This window comes from Tursiops truncatus, chromosome 9 (assembly GCF_011762595.2).
Source record: "Tursiops truncatus isolate mTurTru1 chromosome 9, mTurTru1.mat.Y, whole genome shotgun sequence".
In the NCBI taxonomy this organism is placed as follows: domain Eukaryota; kingdom Metazoa; phylum Chordata; class Mammalia; order Artiodactyla; family Delphinidae; genus Tursiops; species Tursiops truncatus.
Window position 1 is genome coordinate 34,702,245 of NC_047042.1, and position 16,811 is coordinate 34,719,055.

Sequence of the window (16,811 nt, forward strand, 5' to 3'; positions counted from 1 at the left end):
CTTTTGCACAACACAGAAAACTCTGAACAAGATGAAAAGACAACCCTCAGAATGGGAGAAAATATTTGCAAACAAATCAACGGAAAAAGGATTAATCTCCAAAATATATAAACAGCTCATGCAGCTCAATATTAAAAAAACAAACAACCCAATTAAAAAATGGGCAGAAGACCTAAACAGACATTTCTCCAAAGGAGACATACAGATGGCCAAGAAGCACATGAAAAGCTGCTCAACATCACTAATTTAGTAGAGAAATGCAAATCAAAACTACAATGAGGTATCACCTCACACCAGTTAGAATGGGCATCATCAGAGAATCTACAAAAAACAAATGCTGGAGACACTGTGGAGAAAAGGGAACCCTCTTGCACTGTTGGTGGGAATGTAAATTGATACAGCCACTATGGAGAACAGTATGGAGGTTCCTTAGAAAACTAAAAATAGAAATACTGTACGACCTAGCAATCCCACTACTGGGTATATACCCAGAGAAAACCATAATTCAAAAAGACACATGCACCCCAATGTTCATTGCAACACTATTTACAATAGCCAGGTCACGGAAGCAACCTAAATGCCCATCGATAGACGAATGGATAAAGAAGATGTGGTATATATATACAATGGAATATTACTCAGCCATAAAAAGGAATGAAATTGGGTCATTTCTAGAGACGTGGATGGATCGAGAACTGGCATACAGGGTGAAGTAAGTCAGAAAGAGAAAAACAAATATCATATATTAATGCATAAATGTGGAACCTAGAAAAATGGTACAGATGAACTTTTGCAGGGCAGAAATTGCAGGGCAGAAATTGAGACACAGATGTAGAGAACAAATGTATGGACACCAAGGGGGGAAAGTGGCGGGCCGTGGTGGTGGTGGTGGGATGAATTGGGAGATTGGGATTGACATGTATACACTGCTATGTATAAAATAGATAACTAATAAGAACTTACTGTATAAAAAATAAATAAAATAGAATTCAAAAATTAAAGAAAAAAGAGTATTATACTGAAGTACAACTAACCACTGTACATAAAGCTGTAAGATATATAAAAATACTTAAAAATGTGTATGAGGTAAAGAAAATAAAAAATCAAGGAATCAAGTTGGATATTTTCACGAGTTTGTCAGGCCATTTAAGCCATAAAATAAAAATCAAACCATTTAAAATATGCACCAGAAAACTAAAGGTTACATTTACTTTAATTCATAAAGTATAAATAAAAAAAGGGATTTGCTAGCACCACCATCATGACCAAAACATACCTAAGCTACTAAAAATATAGTGTTAAGTCATCTTTATCATGTTAAATGAAAGTAATAGAGAGGACTAATGACTATTCAAAGTTAGCAAGCAATTCACTTAAGATCAAGAAATCATTGCAGGATTTCTTGTTCCACGATGGAATGAATTTAGCATTCAGCAGACTGGAGACAATAGAAACCCCCTCTTGCCCCCTCCCACACCAAAGGAAAATGCTCTCAGAGCATTTTGTTAAAAAGCAAAGACACAGAAATTTCACTACTTGTTTCTTTCATGCTACCTCAAAAAAGACACAGCCCAGTGAAAATGTGAGAAGAGAATCTGTCCTGTAGGCTACTGGCAAGGCAGACTTTCAGAGTTTTGTTTCCTGGTGCTGATATTGGGGTGGGAATTAACGGTAGAGGAGAGCTGGGCATAGACAGCTTATCCGAAGACCCTTCCTTGATCAATATATTTTCTTAATACACTCTTTGGCACGAAGATCATGTGGGTCATTTTTACCTAGAGTTGATTTAAATTTGATGAATCCTTCATTGAAATCTGAACAAAAAAATCTGGGGTTCTTTTTACGGGAGATAAAAGGAGACAGATCGAAAGGGGATGAGAGGAAGAAGAAAAGTCATGTACTCACAGGGTCTCCCAAAGAACAATCCAAACTGGGTATTGCCCGACGAGTCATGAAAGGGTTGCAGTTCAATCACTTAAATTCTGGACTGTTTACTCGCAGTCCTTGGGACAGGGAAGGGCAATCCAAGCAGCCTCCTGCAGGGACCTACGCTGTATATTTATTGCCATTTTTTGAGTGTGCTGGGACATTGAAAAGGTGGGGAAGTATTGTTTTCTGCTTTTTTATTTACTGAAGAGAAAGTTATGCATTATTAAAAAGTGAAACTGAGTGTAAGGTAGGTTCCTGCCAAGGAGAAGAAAGTAACTAAAGTTCCAAGAAGGTCTTAGTAATGTTATTAATAGTGATATTACTAGCTTTTGCTAATTTTTATTCTGCTTCAATTTTGCTAGCACACATTGGTATTTACACAGACTAACCCATCTAAATCTCTTAACACCCTAATAAATATTACAATTGTTAATCACGTTTAACAAACCAGTAAACTGAGGCTTGGCAAAATTAAGTAATTTGGAGGTGGAGTTGCTGGTAGATGAAGTTAGAGTTGGAACTCCTTCAGTCAGTCTATAGAATCAGCATTGTCACCACTAGGCAGTGACACCTATAATGTAATTTCACACATGGATCTCAAAGACAATGAGAAATGCCACTGTTCAAGTTTTTTGTATACGTAGTAAAAACAACACAATTTCCAGGTTCAGAAATAGTTTTCCTTAATTAAATATGCATAAAGATGAGGTTGATTTACTCTCTAAGATTAGTACGAATCATTTTGTTTTCTTTCCAAGCTCCAACTTTCAAAAATTATATAGATTACATGGATATAGAAAAAATAATGCAGGCATACCTCATTTTATTGTGCTTCACTTTACTGCACTTCGAAGATAGTGTATTTTTTACAGATTGAAGGTTTGTGACAACTGTGCCTCAAGCAAGTCTACTGGCACCATTTTTTTGGACAGCTTTATTTTTAAATTAAGGTATGCACATTTTTTTGACATTTGTGCAATGCTATTGCACACTTAATAGACTATAGTGTAAACATAACTTTTACATGCACTGGGAAACCAAAAAATTCATGTGACTCACTTTATTGTGATACTTGCTTTATAGCAGTGGTCTGGAATTGAAGCCACAATATCTCTCATATGCCTGTATTATAAAGAGCCCATGAAAATTGAGATATTGTATTTTTATCTAAAAATGTGTGTCAGATATTATAATAGAAGTAATAAAGATTGATATAGAATACAAATTATGAAAAACAATTAGTAAGTTTTGAGTAATATCAAATAATAAATTCATCAAGAAAAAAATTTCCACCATTTACCCCTAGTTGAAAATGAAAATTAAACAGTAACAATTATTACTAGAGCCACCTTAAAGAAAATGTTACTAATGGAGACATTCAGCACAAGAAATAGTCCAACAAGTAAACAATGAGTCTACATTTCATATTAGAAAACAAAAGTGAACCTGTAATCATAATAGGGAAGAAAATGTCCTTTAGCCATTAAGGAAACTGAGTAAGAGAAATGTAAAACAGAAATCATTCAAATGGCATTTAATTGAGAACTTCATAGGTTCCTTGTGTGGTTCCAGGAACCCTGATATTTTCCCTGGCTTCAAAAGGCAAAAGGTAATAATGAAAGAAAAAACTACAAGATAAACTGTATGGAACTGATTTCTAAGTTGACTGAATAATTCAGGCGGGTTAGAGAAATCAGAGATGGCATAAAGGAGAAAGCAAAGAAAGGTTTGAAAAAGGAAGTTAAGCGCTTTCCAGATAGTGAAAAAAGCTTGATGAAACTCATGCAATTGGAATCCCAAGTTGGAAATTTGCTTTGCATGGAAAGTGATTAAGTTAGATTGGGAGGGATAAGTGCCTGGTCAGAATATAAAGGTCGAATTACGAGGACTGAAGTTCCATGATAACATTTAGATAAAGATATTAGGAAGATATTACTGTATGTTCTGCCATAGAGAATGGGAAAGTGGTATTGGAATTTCACAGTAAGTTAACTGAATTAATGTAAAGAGGACACTGATGTGGAAGGAAGCTCTTGCAATGATAAAAAAAAAATAGTTTTAGTATTAATTATGTTAGTGACTAGGGAAAGCAGAGCCAAAGAGAGAGTAAAGAGATATGATGGCTGGAAATCAGAAATAGGAATACCAACTGCTTATAAGAGATAAAGAAGAGGAGATGATCAAAGGTGGCTTCATGATAATCCATCCCAGAGTCTAAATGGTGGTTCCAAAGACAGAAATGGAAGAGTGAGAAAAAACAGCACATTTTACAGAGGATGAACTTTTACTAACTTTGAGATGAGAGTGGAGCAATGAGTGTACTGTCTTTAAGACTGACAGTATTAACAAAACACGTGATAGACTTTGAGTTGTCTTTAAGGTAAAAAAAGAAAGAGGGCTTCCCTGGTGGCGCTAGTGGTTGAGAGTTCGCCTGCCGATGCAGGGGACATGGGTTCGTGCCCCGGCCGGGAAGATCCCACATGCCGCAGAGCGGCTGGGCCCGTGAGCCATGGCCACTGAACCTGTGCGTCCGGAACCTGTGCTCCGCAATGGGAGAGGCCACAGCAGTGAGAGGCCCGCGTACCGCAAAAAAAAAAAAAAAAAAAAAAAAAAAAAAAAAAAAGAAAGAGATCTTTAAACCTTTAAACCATTAACATGCCACAGATCTCTTCTAACACAACATTTTATACCTTTATGTTAGACTAAATTACAGCAATAGAAAGATACTGGCAAGAGCAAATACTCATTTGTTCAGATTTTATAGCCTACCTATTTCCGAAATGATGTAGTGAGATCTGTCTATTAACATGAGAGGAAGATGATCTAAAAGCAGTGGTGTACAACATTAATGTAATGTGAGCCCCAAATGTAAGCTACATATATAATCTTAAATTTTCTAATAGCCACATTAAAGAGGTAAAAGAAAGCAAGTAAGATTAATTTTAATAATGTTATATAACATATTTAAAATATACTATCTTTTAATATGTAATGAATATATGTCATCATTACTTAAGTATTAATATATTTCTATACTATGTCTTTGAAATCTGGTGTTTATTTTACGCTAAAGCATATCTCAATTCATACCAGTCACATTTTAAATTCTCACTAGCTACATGTGGCTACCAGTTTGAAAGTACAAATACACAGTTCTTTGCAGAAATTCTGTCAACAGAGGAACAAAGATCAAAGACTTGAACGTAATAACTTCAACATACAATTTACGTGCAACATAGACATAAGTAAAAATGAGTAACCAGGGCAGAATTTTAAAGCCACATAAATGAAGAAAAATAACTTTGATTTTAGCTTTTAAAGATCACCAGGAAAAATAAAAAGCATTTAACGGAAAAATAAACTTAGTATTTTCCTCAGTTTATATTAGCTATATTAAACATCAAGATTGTAGCATTTAACTGAGAAGAAGAAAAAAAAGAAGCACCATCAAAAGCTAGAAGGCAACAAGAGACAACATCAGGAACGGTGGAAAAGCAAGACCAAAATCAACTAGGAATGAGGAAAATGAAGATGATGGATGAGCAAGTGGAGTTCGTTAATCAGTAAGTTCTTATCTCTTTAAAAATAACACAAAAGCATGGAAGAATATTTTAAAATGTACATAACTCAAAACAGATCAAAGACCTAAAAGTAAGTTATAAAATTATAAAATACTTGGAAGGAAACATAGGTGCAAATCTCTGTGACACTGGATTAAGCAAACATATTCAAAACAAAAGAAAAAATAGATGAATAGACTTCAACAAAATTAAAAATGTTTGTGCATCAAAGGACACTATCAAGAAGATGAAAAGACAACCCACGGGATGGGAGAAGATACTTGCAACTCATATAGCTGGTAACGGTCTAGTATCCAGAATATATTTAAAATCTCTTACAACTCAACAGTAAAAAAGACAAATAAGCCAATTAAATAATGGGCAAGAGACCTGAATAGACAGTTCTCTAAAGAAGATAAGCAAATATCAGCAAATAACCAATAAATAAATGAAAAAAATGTTCAACATCATTAGTCATTAGCGAAACAGAAATCAAAACAACAATGATCATTTCACATCCACTAGGATGGCAACAAGTTAAGAAAAAAAAAAGGAAAATAACAAGTGTTAGAGAAGATGTGGAGAAACTGGAATGCCTCATAGATTGCTGGTGGGAATATAACAGCCACCGTGGAAAACAATTTAGCAGTTCCTCAAAACTTAAACAGAGTTACCAGATAACCCAGCAATTTCACTCCTAGCTATATACCCCAAAACACTGAAAACATGTTAAAATAAAAATCTGTACACGAATTTTCAGAGCAGCATTACTCGTAATACACAAAAACTGAAAACCACCCAAATGTCCATCAGCTGATGAATGGATAAACAAAACATAGTATATTCATACAACAGAATATTGTCCAGTCATAAGAAGTACTAATACATGCTGTAATGTGGAGGAACCTGAAAATATTATGCAAAGTCCAAGAAGCCAGACACAGACACATAAAAGGCCACATAATGTATGATTTCATTTATATGAAAATGTCCACAAAAGGAAAATCCATAGGAACATAAAGTAGATTAGTGGCTGCCAGGGGTTGGAGGAGTGCGGGATGAAGAGTGTCCACGCTTAACTGGTACAGAATTTCTTTGAGTTGATGAAAATGTTGTGGAATTAGGAAGTAGTGATGGCTGCGCATCATCGTCAATATACTAAAACCCACTGAATTGTACACTTGAAAATGGATAAAATGGTGCATTTTATGTTATATGAGTTTTATCTCAATAAAAAACACAAAAACAAAAAACAACATACCACAGTAGCTCAGAAATTCTGAGGAAAAATAATTTGCCACGTCTTGGCAAACTCCATAATAGACCAGGAAATTATTCTATTAGAAGAGAGAAGCAAAACAGACAAACACTATCAAAGAACTAACAGCAGTAAATACAGTAACCTATATTTATACTACAACTATACTTGACCTATAATTAACATGCAGGTGAAATATACAAGAAATACAAGACAGTCTTACGAAAACAATGAATCAGAGAATCAAAGAATCTTAGGTAAAAACTATTAAAAATCAAGACATATTTTAAGAAGTGGTTTAGGGCCCTTGGCCATCTCCAGAGCACTGTTTCTCAATCAGACTCTCCCAAAGGGCTTGAAAAATGTAGATTGCTGGGCTCCCAGTCAGTACAACAGGATCAGAACCTCTGCAGGGTGTGGTCAGGAATCTCAATTGTCAACGTCTTCCCTCAAGACAATTTTTATGCACTTTTCAATAGGAAAACCACTTAGGAGGTCTAGAACTCAAGACAAACATCCTTTTTTATTTATTTTTTTTTACAATACTATATACAGACTATTTTATGTCAAAGTGACTATCAAGTGCATCTTTGATACGTCAAAAAAGTTTTTAAAGGCAGTGTCCTGACTGCTTAGAAATTGAAGTCTCCTCCCCTTCGCTGGGGAATGAAGGTAAGAAGTGGCAAGGGAGAGCTGTGAGCTGGTTGAAATCTTGTCTCTTTCACTCTCCCCAAAAGTTAATTCCAAGTGCAGTCACTGTTTCACCCCATCTCAGGACTGGCTCTGGTCAGAAAAAAAGGGACTCACAAATTCTCATGATTCTAAACAGTTGAACATAATGTACAAGAATTAGATTGCTCATCTGTGAATTAGAATAAAAAAAGAGTCCTGATCTCCTAACTTACAGCAATGACTGAAAGAGAAAATGGATTCAAAACAGTTTGGAAATGCAAAGAGAGAGAGCGAGACTTGGACATGTAAGAAGAACTGTTGCACAAATACAGCTCAGTGGTAGAGGCTGAGAACAAGGGCTTCAAACTGGAGCTAGACTGTCACTAACTGGGTGACCTTGACCTGATTTGACTTCTCTGGGCCCCAGCGCCCTCATCTCTACAATGAGACAATAATATCTACCCTGTAAGGTTGTTGTGAGGACTAATGCTTTAAAAGATGTAAAGTGCTTATAACAATACCTAGTACATTACATATTTGCAATAGTTAAAAGTCTTTTTGTAAATCAAGATGGTCCCCCAAAGTTGCATTTTCTACACCCTACAGTTTATAAGCCTTAAAGAAGTTACTTTAAATGAGAATAGAGGCCTTTTAAAACCTAGATAGATTAGTTCTGTAAAGTCACATTCCCAATATCCTGCTTCATTTGCCTGACTTCTTTGATTGCCTGCACACACCCACCCCTTACTTTCCCTTTAAAATCCAGTTGGAGGAATGATCAATAATAAAGGGGATGGTAATCTACCTCTCAAACTCCTTCTCTAGTATCTCTAAGTCCCTGATTATAAATGCTTATAATTTGTACACCTGGATTATTTATCATTGTTCACCCATAATTATACACCCACAATTGTATATTTCCATTAGTGGAAAAAAAATCACAAAGGAATGCCAAATTAAAAAAAATGCTGTTGTCCTCCTATATATCCGTGGAGTACCAGGCTTCAAGAAAATGTTTAGCGTCTGAATTCCTTTTTAACGTACTTTAGAAAAAAAGAAGTATGAAGCAACATAAAAATTTCTTAAAAACTGTCTTTCTTAGAACTATGGAAAGTAGCAGTCTCCATTTCAGCAGCCACCTTCACCAGGGAGAAGGCAGCTCTTGACTATCAGAAGAGGAAATCTAATGGTTATTCACTTCAGGTCCTGGCAAAAACTATTTTTCTGAAGAAGAAGTTTCTAATATTGATGCAGTTATCAGTCCCTGTACATTTTGGAAATCAGACACACAGTATAAAATCATTATCTAATTGATTCTTCCAACTCTTTTTTGAGGATCTCTAGTACCAAGTTAATTTTGTAATTTTACCGTCCAAAGGCAATTTTCAGGAAATTATGACTAGCATCAATGGTATTTCCACAATTCTGACCAAATTATCTAGTTTACAGCACTATGGAATGATAATCCATTTCATAATACTCAATGATATTAGCTCCAGAATTAGCGTAGCTTTACCTCATGTGACACTATTGAAGTTTAAAGATAATCAAAGAATATAAAACAAATATTTTTAACCTATTGAACCAAATACACAGTAACACATTATGAAGTACTGACTAGTAAGTTTTGCTTGCAACTGACCAGAAAAGGAAAAGGAACCCTTGGATGTATATGGTCCGGTTCCCTTCACTTGAGTCAGGCTCCTTATTCTTCACACTACTATTATAATAATTGTTTCCATATAAGGGGAGGTCATTTAATTACTCTTTTCTCTTTAAATTTATGTACTGTCACTTTATACTTGTAGGTCAGGTCCTTACTGTAATAGATATAACTATTATGATACACAGAAAATTATTCATTTTAATATTTTATTGAGTGCTTGACATATTCAAGGGATTATATTAACCTTTTTAAAAATAATTTTTTAAGTTGAGCAAAGTTAGGAACTGATATCTATTTATATAAAATTTTATATTTAGAAGTTGACATCAAAGATGATAACATACGAAAAAGGCCACGCGGGGAAAATAAAACTGCAACAAATTTTACATGTGTTTGCTATGTGACAATGGCTGATGTAAACAGGTTAAAGTCACTATTGCTGAATTTATTATTTTTAATGGCATTAGAAGTAACTGCTCGAAAGATCTTTATTTTCTTGTTTCAACAAAGAATGGCAATATATTTTGGTATATGAGACCTAGTGCATGAGCTTCAAATTCGATTAAATATATCAAGTTTACACAAAGCCATATGTATGAAAGGGGATCTTTTAAAAAAAACTTTATTTGAGAAAGGAAGAGACTTATAACAGAAGGCAAGAAGAGAAACATACAAACAATATATTTACAACACAAAACAAGAGATCACCTTCAAGGGTGTAAATTATAATAAATACAGTAGATTTTAAAAGAGACATTTATCAATTAGCTCTAAGATTATTTAAGTCCAGCTTTCCTTTTCACTGGTTCCAGGTAGTTTCTTGATTAAATTCAAAGACTATCAAATTCAAACAATTAACGTCCACCAACTGTACTGATGAAGCTCTCTCAAATGACATTATAAAAAATAGGGTTTTTTTTTTGTTTGTGATTACATATCTTTGCAGTAATATTATACAAAAGCCTGCTCAGCCACATGTTCCTCCCCAAATAAAATGTATTTTAAAAGATGCACTATCCCTTTTTTATGAGATTGAAAAAAGACTTTAAAGAAAATGTATATTTATGAGATGGGAAAAATAAACAATTTTATCTTAGGAATGTCATATTTTTAATGCAAAACAACTGACAAAAAGTCATTTTAATCTGAAGGAATATACTAACCAAAATATGTTGGTAGTAGGAAGTGTTGCCTATTACAGCTATTTGTCAAATTATCAGGACTTTCATTATATGGAAATGTTTTAAACTTTCTAACTTCTAGTTATGTTAATTTAATTTGAATGGAGACTTTTTAAAAAAGGATAATGTATCTTTAGCAGTAAGCTTTTTTAAGAAATATTTTAAAATGTCACAGCAAAATGTAAACAACACGTGCCAGTAACATACAGTTGTACAAGGTCTACATTTGGCAAAACTGCTATATCTCCTTTGAAACAGGATACTACACCTTAAAATGCCTTGGATTTAGAAATATAAATATTTTAATAGAAAAAAACCTCACAAAGATTCTAGGTCAATTTGGATTATCCATATTAAAGGGGTCTTAATACAACGAATCTTTAACTAGCTTAACAAAAGTAAACCTATAAAACAAGGTAAACATATCAAAAGGGAGTATGAAGGAAATGTTCCAGTGAAAAGCTTCCTTAACAATTTCCCTACTTGTGGTGTTATTTTCTTAGACAATAAATCAATTCATAGAGTGCCCTTTAAAAACAGAGAGAGTAAAACACTATCCTCCGTTTTTTTTTTTTTTTCCCTACATTCCTCAGTACATGAATCACTTGGACTTCCTGTTTCCACAAGGCATTTCCTGTTCGGCCTCATAGAATCAGTTTTCTGTAGAACAGCAGGAACCTGACAAAGAACTGACTTAAATAAACAGTCTACTGTTGCCTTCAAAGTTGTTTGCATTTCATAACATCAAAGGACATAGTCCTTCTGAAGGTGCATTATGTACAAGTAGATTCTTTTGTTAAACCTAACTTTCCTAATTTTTTATTTGCCAAAATAGTATGGTATATGCCACGTCATTATGGAATTATATTAAAGAGATCCTAGTGACAATGATTATCAAACATGATACACCTTCTTCTTTTAAACACGATTTTGACTTCATATCAGATAATAATCACACCGTTACTATGTTTTCCACAACTGTAGATACAATACAGTATCTGATTGGACCATAATGCTGCACATTACTTCTTGCCAACATTTGCATCTGCTTCATTTGATCTTTTTCAATAAACAATGTCATCAAATAACACAGGATAAAAATGAAATGAGCAGTACTAGGTGAGACATAATGTAATATTTAAAATAGTGCTGTGCTGTACTTTGCATCTATATATTTAAAACCACCTCTATTCCTAAAATTTTCAGTTGCAATCTATACAATAACCTAGGACTACTGGCATAGTAACCAGAACATTTCACTTAACAAAAAAAGAGAGAGGAAGGAAGGGCTGACTACCTTTAACAGGGTTCAAGACTGTAGTATGATACATTATGTACAACAATGTGAAAATTGAATTCTGCATATCAAAAAAATCAAGAACTAATAGAATGTTTCATTGACCAGACTGGGAAACTATATCCAGCAGTCACTGATCTCAACAGATAAACTAAAAACAACAGTGATTTCGTTTTCCTTAGAAGTAACTGGTGGGGCAGGCTTTGGGATGAATTAAAACCCTATTACTTGGATACTGATGTAGTATAATTTTAGTGTAACAGGTATTTCCTTACCAGTAGAGTTTCAATGAAACCTTGATATCTATATAGAGATCAGTATATAGAAAGATCTATATATAGATATATCTGCATTAGAATCCTTAAACACTAAAGTCAAATCATTCAGAGATATAATAGGATAGGAAATTATATCCATTTACCAAAGCCTGCAATGCATTTCATATTCAGATAATGACTTTAATTACAAATCCTGGAGCTAAATCTTTGCCTATTACCTGTTGCATAAAAGCAGCCTGCTCCCCAGATTCCATTTCCTGGATCTGAGCATCTTCATCACTGTCCACTGGTTCCTCCTTGACCTTCACAGCCCCAACTTGTCCCAATGCGTCATCCACACAAGCACTGCTGTCACTCCTAGTGCTGTTGCCACTAGAGGGCGCTCTGTCTTCCTGCATCGCCTGGTCCCCCTGAAGCTCTTCCTCCGCTTCCTCGAGGTGACTGCCTGGTTGCTTCAGTTGTTCAATAGATTTCGAAAGCAGCTAGAAGAGAGTGTTCAGGGGTTCAAAATTCAATAGTTCTTGGTGGTAACAGAGCAGCAATAAACACTTTGATTTCTTATGACTCTACTTCAGTACACTCTGATGTCTAATCTCTGAACATTCCTTTCAGAATGAATTTGTATGCAACAAACTTCCTCAGTAGTACTAAATCTGAAGCAGTCCCATCAATTCCATATTGTATTGGTGTCCTAGACAGGGAATGAAGTCTTTAAGTGGTTTTTAAAACTACATCACTCTTTTGGAAAAAAGTAAATAATAAACTTTTTCTATGGAAACCACAAAACTTTCACAATCTCATTTTCCAACAAATGGCAACCACTGTAAAAGGCAGAAGCACAAATGCTAAGGGTTCTTCTTGCCTATTAATTTTCCTATACCTAAATGGTCAAATGATAAAAGACCTTCATATATACTTCTAAAACATGGATATACTGATTTTGAAATCCTGAACTTTAAAAAGATGTGGAATTAAAAAAAAATTGACAGCACTAAAAATGTTTTATAAACATATCCAAATGTAAATTAAATAACAGGAGAGAGACAAGGAATTCTTTTTAATTTGAAAATTATTATTTAGACCTTTTATTTTGTAAATTAAATCAGACTTAATCTTCAGAAGTGTATGAATTATCATTAAAAAAATAATTGACAACACACCTATCTTAAACAATAGCAAAATGCCATAGTATAAAAGCTCAGTATATGGGGAAAAATTCTCAAGATGATTCCATCTTGTGTAGGCTTTTTGTTTTATTTGACAAGGACCCTATTGACTGATCATCTGCAGATCTTGAACTGTGTTTTCAAGAGTGGTTAGAATTTTCTGCTGAGTCAGTGCCCATGTAAGCAACACACCAATTATTATTAATGAGCAGCACGGTTAGAATACCACCACAAAAATCATGAATACAGATTTTTCTATGAAAAATTCAAATTTACCTCCCACTCACACCTAACTATGTTTTTAAAACTAAACACATACTGTAGAGTTAGAATACATAAGAACTCAAACTTTGCAGGGTGTCTTTAACCTCTCAGATCATTCCTCCAATGCCCTGCATACGCTGACAAAGCCTTTCCATTTCACTGTAGTATAATTATCCTGGGAGTTTTCATTCATTTGTTCAACAAATATTTACTGAGTACCAACTATGTTCAAGACACCCTGCTAGGCACTGGGAAAACAGCCACTGCCCTGCCCTCATGGAGCTTATAGTTTAGAGTGATAGAAAGGCACCAAATAGATACATAAATTTGTTCTTCTTTTCAAGTGTGGTAAATGAAAAAAAACAGAAACACAGGGTGTTAAAAGAAAACAACACACTAGTTGGTATAGGAGGGGAAGTGTGGAGTATGAAGGAAGGTTTCACTGAGGAAGGTCTATGTTTAGGCTGAGACATGAAAGATGAAGGATGGACAGGAGTCGTTGGGTATGTGTAAGGAGTGGAAATCAGGAGCACTTCTGGCAGAAGGCACAGTGTGTGGACTGAAAGAGGAGCCCCATGCGTTTGAGCCATTGAAAGGCCAGTGGGGTTTGAGCGCAGGAAGACAGGGAGAGAAAGCTGGAAGACGATTTTGGAGAGGGTAGCACAGTTTATAATATATTTGGGTTGTGAATAAGCTTCTAGAGAAATAAAATATAACTTAGGATAAACCATATATAAGACCTAAACATCACTTATCCTAAACTAGACATGATCAAGCGAAGAGAATACATACCAATCAAAACTTATATCAAAATGAAGAAGGTAAACTTAAATATTAATTTCCTTCGTGCCTACAATCTAACGTCTATTGTTCCTGGACAGTTAGTATAAGGAGAACATTCATCCCACCATGCTTTAAATGTTTTTAGGTACTTTTTAGGAAACTATCTGCAGGACTTTTGTACCAATCGTGAACACTTATCAGCTCTTCTTGTCTTAAATACATAATAACTTGAACACTGCTGAGATTTTGGAGGAAAGAGACAATGTAATATTCCTGGACTCTGACTACACAACTGTAAAATTCCATTTAATTGGCTAGGGAAAAAAAACATCTAACACCACAGAAAACGAGCAGAGTTTTAACTGAAAAGCTCCAGTTTTAGCTGGGACACCAGAGATAAGAACATTCGGTGACAAACACCCACTCATTTTTTCAGAGAGAGAGAGAGACAGAGAAAGAGAGAGAGAGAGAAAGAAAGAGAGAGAGAGAGACAGAGAGGTCATCAGCCAGGCCTACAACTTTGACCTCCATCACTAACCTAGGATGACATACAAGAGCAGGTTAGAGGATTTTGTGGGGAGAAGAGATTTACTTAGAAAAAGTACTAGTCAGGTGAAGGAGGCTGCAAGAGCCCCTCAGAAAGACTATCTGCCAGAAGACTGCTGCAATTCATCTTACGGATGGATGTACTGAGCTGTAGAAAGTCCCCCTCTTGCTACCAAAGCTTCGCTGGAAACGTTCACGGGAGCTATAGCTCATCAGAGCTGATGGGCCAAGGATACCGGTGGGTCAGAGACGCCTCCACAAGGTGGTCAAACAATCCTGCCCATAAGAGCCTCTGTGAGGGCAAAAGAAAAAAAACTCTATGGGATGTGTGGCCACAGAACAGGAACTAAAGGCCATTCATGAAAGGTCAGCCAGAGAGCACATGACCAGTGTCCAGGAAATGCCACATCAAAAGTTTCTGCTGGGCTTCCCTGGTGGCGCAGTGGTTGAACGTCCACCTGCCGATGCAGGGGACACGGGTTCATACCCTGGTCCGGGAAGATCCCACATGCCATGGGAGCGGCTGGGCCCGTGAGCCATGGCCGCTGAGCCTGTGCGTCCGGAGCCTGTGCTCCACAACAGGAGAGGCCACAACAGTGAGAGGCCCTCGTACAGCAAAAAAAAAAAAAAAAAAAAAAAAAAAGTTCCTGCTTCCTGTGGGTGACTCTGCATCTTATCCAGCTTCTGGATGTTTGACTACAGGGAGTATTTAATAACCAAGAGGAAGTTACAGATGCCACCCGCTAAGTAAAAAGACGTTCCTGTTGCTATTTCTCTCCTCAGCTTCAGTTCCAGCGTGGCCTCTCACTGCCTTGACCTCCTAACCTCCAATGGTCTTGTCCTCCACCCTACCTCAGCTCCCAATGACCTGGTCTTCGTTGGTAACTGTACACTCTCCTAAACCTCAATTTCAAACATCATTTCTTTCTTCTGGCTCACCCTCAGAATATTCTGACCCCAATCATTCCTCACCACTGGAGGGTCTTCCAAGCTCCCGAGCCTAAGACATTCTCACTGCCCATCACCGCCACCGCCCTCGTTCCCCGACTTCCTTCCTTGAGGGACTAGGTTCCATTCTCCATCGATAAAAATCACTCGCTTATTATCTTCAACTACCCTGCCCTTTGCAATATGGATTTTACTGTATAAGTAAGACTTCTAACCTTGGTTAATACTAAATCCCTGCCAAACCCAAGCAGCTGAATAAGCTAGGAAACAAATAAACAAATTACAGTCATGCTGAGTGTTTTTCTTCAAATTTGTGATCATAACCCTCAAACGGACCCTCAGTGCTGCCTGGAAATCCTAGTACATTTCTCTAGTTAATTTTCTCCCACTCTTTCAATGACTATTTCAAATTACTTCCTCTCTCCTCAAACCTCTAATATCCAGACCTCTTCCTCACTCCTGCTACCTTTGCTTCTTATTTCGGTGAGCAAATAGAAGCACCACCAGAGAAACTCAACATTCTTCTACCAAGCCTCCCCACTCACTCTTCCTCCTGTTACAGTGAAAGAAAGGTCTGCAGCCCTATCTTAGTCAACCCCTCAGCTTAATGCCCTGGGTCCTATCCATTCCTGCAGTTATCCACTCTGTCCTCGATCACTCATTTCCATTCTCTGCTGCAGTACTTTCACTTGGACACCTTCAGTCTTATCATCCATTTTAAATGAAACCTCCCTTGACCACCCCCACCCCCAAACCCATTATGTACCTTCCTTCACAGTAAAACTTCTTGAGTTATTTCTCTTCATTGTCTTCATTTCTCTTGTCTCATTCTCTTTAGAGTTCTCGCCAACTAGGCTTTCATCCACACTATTTGACTGAAATCTCTCTCGTTAAAGTCAATAATGACTGCATAAATACCAAATCCAGTGGCACTTGAAATAGGATATTAACAGGTGCAGTCAGGATGAAGCATTTTAGAAAAGAAAACATGACAAAATCATAGCATCTTTGAAAGTAAGAGATTGATATTACTAACAGTGGTGTAGTCAAAGACGAGACAAGATATATGTGAATTTACTGAAATATAATTTCCTACAGATAGCAAATACGTCAAAGAAAATCTTTAATACTGACAAAATGCTGAGTGGTTACAGAATAAATCATATGTACATTTTAACAGAAAACCTTTAACAGAAAATCCGATCTGTTAATGTATTTCTGAGGTCACCGGAGTGCCCAGAAATCACATCATTTAGTCCATGA

General features: G+C 36.0%; 1 protein-coding gene across 24 annotated transcripts in view; it reads right to left on the minus strand.

Moving 5' to 3' along the window:
* The window catches only part of HDAC9 (histone deacetylase 9), a 576,603-nt gene that overhangs the window by 380,020 nt on the left and 179,772 nt on the right, over positions 1-16,811 (minus strand). For 12 of the 24 annotated variants that reach the window (XM_033862990.2, XM_033863003.2, XM_033862999.2 and 9 more), the window contains one exon: positions 9,692-12,323. The exons of 11 other annotated variants lie outside the window; for them this stretch is intronic. In XM_033862990.2, the coding sequence (XP_033718881.1) occupies positions 12,009-12,323 (315 nt within the window). In that variant the 3' untranslated portion in view covers positions 9,692-12,008. Of the gene's footprint in view, positions 1-9,691; positions 12,324-16,811 lie in introns of those variants that run through there. One more of the 24 variants, XM_019928325.3, reaches the window with a different exon arrangement.